Source organism: Pinus tabuliformis, chromosome Q (genome assembly GCF_031772625.1).
Source record: "Pinus tabuliformis cultivar Carrire ecotype Pingquan chromosome Q, CPIR1, whole genome shotgun sequence".
NCBI lineage: Eukaryota > Viridiplantae > Streptophyta > Pinopsida > Pinales > Pinaceae > Pinus > Pinus tabuliformis.
This window is the reverse complement of record NC_142296.1, coordinates 429,306,210-429,315,665: the sequence shown is the minus strand read 5'-3', so window position 1 is coordinate 429,315,665 and position 9,456 is coordinate 429,306,210. Positions and strand designations below refer to the sequence as shown.

At 34.3% G+C, this 9,456-nt stretch overlaps 1 protein-coding gene across 1 annotated transcript; it reads left to right on the top strand.

Annotated features, from left to right (window-relative positions):
- The first annotated feature begins 6,497 nt into the window (after positions 1–6,497).
- On the top strand, positions 6,498–7,625 carry LOC149220056 (uncharacterized). Its single transcript, XM_089386989.1, has one exon. It carries the CDS (start codon positions 6,498–6,500, stop codon positions 7,623–7,625), a length of 1,128 nt encoding a protein of 375 aa, XP_089243115.1.
- The last annotated feature ends 1,831 nt before the right edge of the window (positions 7,626–9,456 follow it).

Below are 9,456 nucleotides of genomic sequence, written 5' to 3'. Positions count from 1 at the left end.
TCCACTACCACAAGTCAGACCAAAATTGGATTCTTCAAGTTAATGTTATACCTAGTCTCCCACAATGGCTTGATTATGGATTGGCTTAGTAGAGCTAAATTGTAAGGAATGCCACATGTCATTGTTTCAAAATTCGGCCCTAATAATGATACATTAAAAACTAGGATCCATGGGATTTCAGTAAATTTTTATGAAATTCAAATCTGATGCTCCTAGAGGAAGTTATGATGATTTTCCCAAGGTCACCTATTTAAGATTGAATTTTGGAGCATGCAAAAACCCTCTCTTCTTCGGACCATATCTCAGAAAATATAGTGAACCAAGATCTGAAATTCATACACAAAGTTCATCAAGATTTTGATTTTGTGTGGTCGCAATTTTAGCTTCTAAAGCCTCGTATAAAAAAAGTTATAGTGATAATTCCAAGATGACATGTTTGAAGGAGTGAAACCCTATAATCCAAAGCTCTAATACCAATGTTATGAAACCATCTCACAAAACATAATAAAAGATAGATCAATGACTTAAAAATTATTCTCTTCGAGGGGGAAACCTCCTTTATATTACATAAATGAACAATTCTTGGATGATACAAATGATAAGACCTCCTTGGTATATATATAGGAGTCTAAGGGGTCACAATATAATCAAAGCCTACATTACAATAATAATGTAAGGGCACAATAATAACAATAGTGGGCTTCTATGGGGCACAACAATAACAACATGGAGGATACATGGGACAATAAAAACAATAGGGGGCTACACTAACAATAACAATAAAGGGGATACACTAGTATTATAGGGACCTAACATAGAACCCTTCAAGCCAAAATTTCAACTTCAGAAGGGTTCAAATTTCAAAAATATATTAGGCCAATGACCAGTCATCCAAATAATTTACAAATTAGGGTTTTGAAAGGTACATAACTTATAAATTACATAAATTTTGATTAAATACCTACTTTTGGTAATTTGAAATTTGTGATAAAGAGGAAAATGACCAACATTTATTTATGCACATGGCTTCTAAGTGTGCTTAAAAAGTTACTTCGCCACTTAAACCTCTAGAGAGTTCATCCATGACTCATGAAGAAACGTAAGATGTCCAATACCAAGTATCCAAGTTGTAAAGTCAGTGGTCACAGGTGTAATGATGTGTGAAAAATATGGAAAAGCTTTTCCCTGAGAGGCTTCCTTAAAAAGATATAGAGATCCCAAGAAATCATGAAATAAGGAGAAGATTTGTGTTGAAACTCAATGACATATAGGGAGTATTTATCACAAATGGATAGTACAAATATTAAATCATAGAACCATACTCATGATTTTTCACTCCAATATCCACATCATTAGGGCTTCAAGTTAGCACCAAGAACCTACAAATTTTAGTCAAACTTGTGGAATTGCAGAGAAGACATGTCGAAATACTAAGGGCCAAAATATCACTTTAAAAAGGGCTCAAATTTTAGAAATATATTACGACAAAGGTTAACCATCCAAATAGTCTACAAATTAGGGTTTTGAAAGATACATAGCTTACAATTCACATAACTTTTGATTGGAATATCTACTTTTGGTGATTCAAATTTTTTGATAAAAGAGGAAAACAATAACATCACTATTTACACACATGGATTTTAAGGGTGCTTCAAAAGTTGCTTCATCACTTAAACCTCTAGAAAGATCATCCATGACCCAGGAAAAAATAAAAGATGTCTAATATTGAGTATCCAAGTTGGAAATCCAGTTGTCACATATGAAAGAATCAATGAAAAATATGGAAAAACTTCTCTCGAAGAGGATCCCTAAAAAAAATATGGAGATCCCAAGAAATCATGAAATAAGGAAAACACTTATGTTGAAAATCAATCATTTATGGGGAGTATTTTATCACAATTGGAGAGCACAGATATTGAACTACATAACCATAATCATGACTTTTCACTTCAAGATTCACATCATCAAGGCTTCAAGTCATCACCAAGGAACTACTTCATTTTGAATATTGATATGAGAAAGTTTGATGGTAACAATCCTATAACATGGATATTCCAAATGGAGCAATACTTTGATATACACTAAGTGATGACCTTATGAAAGGTAAATATTTCATCCATTTATTTAGAATAAGATCAATTTGTATGGTATCAATGGCTCTTAAAGAAAAATGGATTTTATTGTATCCTGGTCCATTTTATGGAGGAATTGATAACACATTATGGGGATATTAAAAGTAATAATTCTTTATTCAATTAGTAAATCATTGAAAAATGGGTCCAATTACAAATCACATTCGACAATTCTAAATTTGAGTCCCAAGATGAAGAAAATTTTAGAGGATAATTTGTTAGACCTCTTTATGGGAATTTTAAGGGAAAACATCCAACATGAGGTATATCTCTTTGAACTTAAATCCCTAGAGCACGCTTTCAGTGTGGAAAGGAGAGTTAAAAACAAAAATATAGCTACTAAAAGGGTGATCACTAACAACTATAGAGAGAATCATGCTCCCTCTCCTAACCTCACTCAATTGATATGGTTGACACCTCAGCAAATGGATGAAGGAAAAGAAAAAGGACCATGTTTCAATTGTGACTGCGAGTATAGTAAGGGGAATACATGTGTTAATAATAAATTATTCTATGTAAACCATGAAGAGTAAGAATTTAAATCATTGCAAGATCTAGAGCTAGATGAGACTACTCCAACAATACTCTGTCATGCATGGGTTGGCATCAATACTCCACAAACCCTAAATTTAGAAGGGTACATAAAAAAAAAGGTAATAGCATTGATTGATTTTGGTAGTATCCATAACTTTATCAATTACAAATTGGAAAAACTTCTCAATTGCTTTGTATTATCAACACTAGAACTTCTGATAATGATTGCGGATGGAGCTACCATAAAGTGTTTAGGGAAGTGTCATATTATAATTAGAATATGAGGGAGTATCTATTGAATATTCCCATGATTGAAATCCAAATGGGTGGGATGATGTTGTATTGGGGGTCTAATGGTTACAATAATTTGGAATAATGACCCTTAAGTTTCAATACCTTTTTGTTAGATTTTCCTCAAAAGGGAAGGAAATTGAGCTTAATGTATCCAAGAAAAACCCTTTAAATTTATAACCCCTAGTAGCATGACAAAATTACTTGAAAAGGGACACCATGGTGTAATTACACGATTATTGCTCATTAGATGTTCAAACATCTATATGCTCCGTTCTTGTGGATCTCGAAAAATTATCAACAATCATTCCAAGGTGTTTGGAGAGATGCTAAAGGGTATTCCACCTACTCAAGATCATGACCATGCTATTCATTTACACCCTAGATTTGTACCACTTAACATTAGGAATTATGGGTATCCCTATGCATAGAAAAGTGAGATTGAGCATTTGATTCAAGAAATATTAGAGGTTGGTATCATTCAACCTAGTTAAAGTGCTTTCTCTTCACCAATGATGATGTCTACAAAAGATTATGGTTCATGGTGTCATGTGTTCAAATACATCAACAACGAGGTTGTATGGCCTCTATAAGGTGTTATAGAGGATTGTAAGTATGAATTATGAATTGGAATTGCCTCCATATTCACGTGTACATCAAGTCTTCCATGTTTCTTGCTTAAAGAAGGTAATTGGTGACAAGATATCAGTCCAAACTATTTTACCAAAGGTTAACAAAGAAGGGGAAACCACGTTAGAACTAGAAACAATACTTGAAACAAGGATTAAGTAGATGAGAAATCGAGCAATTACTAAGTACCTCATTAAATGGAAGAACCTATTAGTAAAAGAGGTGACATGGGAGATGATATACTCATGCAAAAACACCTGCAATTAATTAAGTTTTGAGGACAACACTTGTTTAAAGGGGAGGGGAATGTTAACCCTTAGACAAGCCCCATGTTAACCCTAAAACCCCTTATTAATCCTTAGATATTGAGTTATCACATTGCTATTGTTATATTGTTATTTAGGCTAGAACCTTTCATTATAATCATACCATTTTTCTCTTATGTGTGTGTGTGTACTGAGGAGACCTAGTCTTAGGATCATCATATCTTGTCTTATACATTGTACTCACTACAAAATGAGGTTTCTCCCTCAAAGTGGAATGTAATTATTGGATTTTCATCATTTTTAAAGCCTAGTTCTTAACACATAGCAACCAACTTTAGTACAATTCAATAAGGTTCTTGTGTTTCGGGCATCATTTAACATTTTTTTCCAATTTTAAACCAAATTAAAAAAAGGAACAAGAAAAAGAACAAATAAATTGCGATAGAGTGATTACTTGGAATCTGAAGGGGATCAAATCCATTGACTTGACACAAAATGTAAACCAAGGAGGTGATCTTTGGTTTAATGATACCCCAAAAACGTGCCACGTGGTCCAAAATGAGGAAAAAATGGGCCTTGGAATACAAAAAATAGGACACACCAAGAAGGGATGGGCATTCCTATGCCATGCCTACCTAGTGTCCTATTTGGCAATTTGGTTGGTGGTTCGAGGCTTACCGAGTATGGACACCTAGGAACATATGCACGTTCTTAGGAACACACACTTGTTCCTTACGAGTGCATGATCCTGATCGCCCCATTGCCACTTTTGGGGCCATCAATAACGTGCAAGTGCCCTAAGCCTACACTCGATTTTGGATACAAGCAAGGCCCGAGTTTTATAATTGTATACTTACTCACTTGTATTAGTGTTTGTTTAAGAAAGATTCCTCTCCTCCCTTCCTCGTTGAGTATTTTGAGAACGTGTCGACTTAATTTTAGGATCATCCACAAAAGGATTAAGAGTTTTATGGATCTGCTTTAGCAATATTTGATGTTGAAGGCATCATTATCCCATTGATCGGGTTGTCCTCCTCATTCCATCTCTACCCATAGCCCCCTTCATCCCGTGTTCAACATTATGCTTATCCCCTGTTACTCCAAGTCACAACAATATTTCACTAAGATGTACATTACTTCATTTAAACAAATATCATTATTTCCATGATTGCAATAAAATTTTAAGCAAATAATATTGTTTTTTCACTTATACATTTTACATAGTTACAACCTTATGGAACATCAAAATAAAATATTTCAACTTATCCACCTTCTACATGTACTTTTTACCTTCTCTTCTTTTATACAATAATGATGAATTAAAAAATAATTTTTGGTAGTTTGGTATTTTTATCATGATTCTACCCAAAGAACTACCAAACATAGTAGATGTTTTACAACTACCTTCTTTATCCTTCCCTTCAATTCCTGGGCTTTGTTAAGGAATTTAAAGGTATTTTATTATTTAAGGTGAAAATGATATGTAACATAAATATAATAACAAAATTAAATTTTATAGAAAATAAATTAGAGTATATGTGTTTTATATTTTTTGATTAATAAATATAATATTAACTCAGTGATATAAGTTAAATGGTTTCACAAATGACTATGTTAAATGGCTAAAAAATCTTTTTAATAATAAGAATAATCACAAATCTCCATTTATAAAATGCAATAACATAATAAATTTAATCACAACTTTACAAATAATTTTTCATAAAAGCAAGACTCTAAAATCCCACTCTTTTTTATATAAACACCTTTATTAAAATATATTTAATGAAATTAAAAATAAATTTCAAAATAAATAAATAAATTATATTTATTAAAAATATATCATTAAATCATATTTTTTAGAAAATATTATTAATTATAATTCAAAACAAATTATAATTAAAAATATTATTAATTATTAATTTGAGAATATTTTTGTTAAATTGTATGTGAGATGAATGCAGGTTTAAATATGTAATCAAAATCTCCCAGAAATTTCCAACTAGTGACTTTCACCTACCTAACCAAATGAAATGCACCTCATCACCCATCTTAGTAATATTTAAAACGAGTAAATTGTTTTATTTATAAAACTAAATATATCACAATTTAATTTAGCTAAAAATAAAAAAAATGATTTAATGCAATAACACTAATTTAGAAAGGAAATTATCGCAACACAGGTGATGTTAATTGAGAAAAGGAAGTCACAGGTACAAATATTATAACAGGTGTGATATTAAATTAGAAGAATTAGTGATATATATATTTAGAAAGTAATAATTAGTATGGCTTCATAAAAGAAAGTCACATGAAAAGTATCAGGGAACATGCATTAGGCAAAATAATTTTAAAAACATGGTGGCATAAATTTAGGTTTTAGTTGGTGAACATATACATATATGTATGAAACGGTCTGAAATTTGTAGTTTTTGAATTGGCATCAAGCAGAGTTGTCTGGCCCTGTGAGAATTGTTGTTTTTAATTGGTGTCAAACAGAGTTGGCTGGCCCTGTGAGAATTGTTGTTTTTAATTGGTGTCAAGCACAGTTGGCTGGCCCTGTGAGAATTGTTGTTTGTAATTGGTGTCAAGTACAGTTGGCTGGCCCTGTGAGAATTGTTGTTTGTAATTGGTGTCCTGGTTAGACATGGAAGTAAATATCTGGCAAAATCTTCCAGAAGATATGTTGTTTATGATTTTAGCAAGGTTGCCTCTTCGGAATATTGTGGGTCTGAAGCCTGTGTGTAAACGATGGAATTATGTGCTGTCGTCATTTATGGGTAACCCTAACCCTCTTCAAGTAATGGATCCAAACTTGCCATTGCGTTCTGATCCTGGGTTTCTCCTGCACCTCTACTGGCATATGGGCGAGGCAGAGGAATGGGAAAGGGAAACTGGTCGGGGAACCTGGGTTATAGAAGGAAATGGTTCACAAATTTACAGAATTCCTTTGGAGGCTATCGTTATGGAGGTTAGCAAAAGCGTCTTGTGCTCCATTCTTGCGGAAGACACCTTTAAAAGCAATCCGGATCTTTACTTGAGCAATCCAGCTACGGGGACTTGGAGACGCCTCACCCTGCCTTCTCGTGAAGGTCAACGTCCGTTATATATGTTTTTCACTGCGATGGCATTTGATGTTTCTATCAGGCGCTGCACAGTCATAGTGGGCGGACATTGCGACGACCGATCCGCAGGGATTCATAAAATAGCGATGGAGATTTACGACTCAGAAACCGATGTATGGACTAGGGTTTACACTCGTGTCTCTCGCTATATACAGCCTCACGGCTCGGGTGTTCACCGTGGAGGAAAGTTTTACTGGCGCCATTTCTTGGGTGTACACGACCGCTTGGCAGTATTGACGGTTGCAGACATGACCTGGAAAATCATGCAAATGCCGCAGGTACGTCGATACCGATGGTTCAGGTTCGCTGGATTTGATACCAATGGGCGATTGGTAGTAGCCGGCACTACCCGCAATGCTGATTACAAAATCAAAATATGGAAGTTAAATGAAGGCGGGGGTGTGGGCAAAGATGGATATGAATGGCATGAATGGCATCTGGATTTCCCCCCGGAAATTGTTAAATGTAAAATATGGGTAAACGGCAGCCGCTACATTGTGTGGGATGAGAGGAAACTGGAAGTACATATATGCAGTGACGAGGGAAGATTAATGCGGACAATTTCAATACCAAAGCCACCCAACTGTAAGACAAGAATAAGTTGCAGCGTTTTGCAAGCCTATGAATTCAACAACGTTTGGTGGCCTTAGCTACTGCCCATCAGTAGCAATTTATTTGAACTTTTATTTATTTTATTGACAAATTCAATTACCTTCATTTTTTATTAACTTGAATTTATTACTTTTATCAATTAACATGATCTACTTTTATCAATTACCATGATTTTTGTAAATGCTCTTTCAAATTCTCAAATTAAGTGGCAGAGAAAGAGAAGAAAGAATATTATATGAACGTTAATAAAGCTCAGGGGACAGATTGCTTTTTTCATCCAGAGTCTATGGGACAGATTCACAGATTGTTTCTTCTTGTTGATGTAGCTTATTTGTTTATGAGACAAATTGCTTCATTGGGCTTATGAGACAGATTGCATCAGGGTTATGTAAAACATTTCCTTTGATGTAAAACATTTCCTTTGATGTAAGTGGCAGAGAAAGAGAAGAAAGAATATTATATGAACTTTAATAAAGCTCAGGGGACAGATTGCTTTTTTCATCCAGAGTCTATGGGACAGATTGACAGATTGTTTCTTCTTGTTGATGTAGCTTATTTGCTTATGAGACAGATTGCTTCTTCATCGGGCTTATGAGACAGATTGCATCAGGCTAATGTAAAACATTTCCTTTGTTGTAAGACATTTCCTTCCTGTGAAGCCTCACAATAAAATTACTTATTTCTCCACAAACCTCTTGCAAAATAGATTATCCCAAAAATAATTATTTTAAAACAAAAAATAATAGAGTTTTTGTTTTAAAATATATATTTTTTATTTAAAAACAAAATCTTTAGATTTTTTTTTAAAATTTTATTAAAATAATTAAGATTAATTTTTCAATATTATATATACCATTGTTACCATAATTCATGCTGGCAGGTGTGTAAATAACAGTCCTTAACTGCTGGGTATAATTGGCCAGTAACTATCAACTCTTCACTGGTGGGATTGGCTTATCAAGTGCCCAAAAATACATCAAACTGTCCTCCAACCATGGCTGAAAAGAGCCTGAGGAGGTGATCCAAATCAGCTTCCATCCATGGATAACAGACATTGAACTAGACTTCCTATCTGCAATCTGCTTCAAAGTGAAATACTAAATTGCCAACAACCAGTAGAGTCAATTGTTGGACCTTCATTTCTTTGTGTGCACACAACAGTTTTAGTCAGGCCTGTCCAACCCAGAACACATATTTAGTCAGGCCCCTTTTGAGCACTCTATTACAATGTCAGGCCATTGCAGATCTGCATTTCACCCATGTGGCTCATAAATCTAGAAGGGCTGGGGATTTCCATTATGTCAGATTGAACTAACTCAACAGGTAATTTTCTAAACTGATCCTTAAATGTCAACAAGAATTCCCTTGTGTACTTTCTATCTTCAGGCCTTTTGCCTTTGGTACAACCATTTGCTTTGCATTAGTAGATATCATGGCATATTCTTCTGTCACTTTGTTTTGGGTAGGAAATCGGCTACATCTTCCCAGTCATCTAGTTCTTTCTGACCTTCCTTCATCTAGTTTTTTCATTAACAGCTACAATAGATGCATGTAGATAACTTAATCTTTCTGCTTTTCTTCTGGTGCCTTGTATGCATTATACAGATCACCAGCTGAACTGGAAGCGTCAGCTTTGGCCAGACATTCCTTCCTCTTCTTCTTGCTACCACCCTTCTTGATTGCAGCATCAATGGAGGTTGTGGAAAAAACCCGATGATCGGTAACAGGAGGGGCATTTTCATTCCTTTCGATAGTATTATGGACTATATTCATAGGTTTGTCCCTCAAATTAGCGTTACTTTTTTTTCGTAACACCATATAATACTTCCTCAGCTTTAAATTCACTAGCAAAAGAGGGCAATTGTTCAT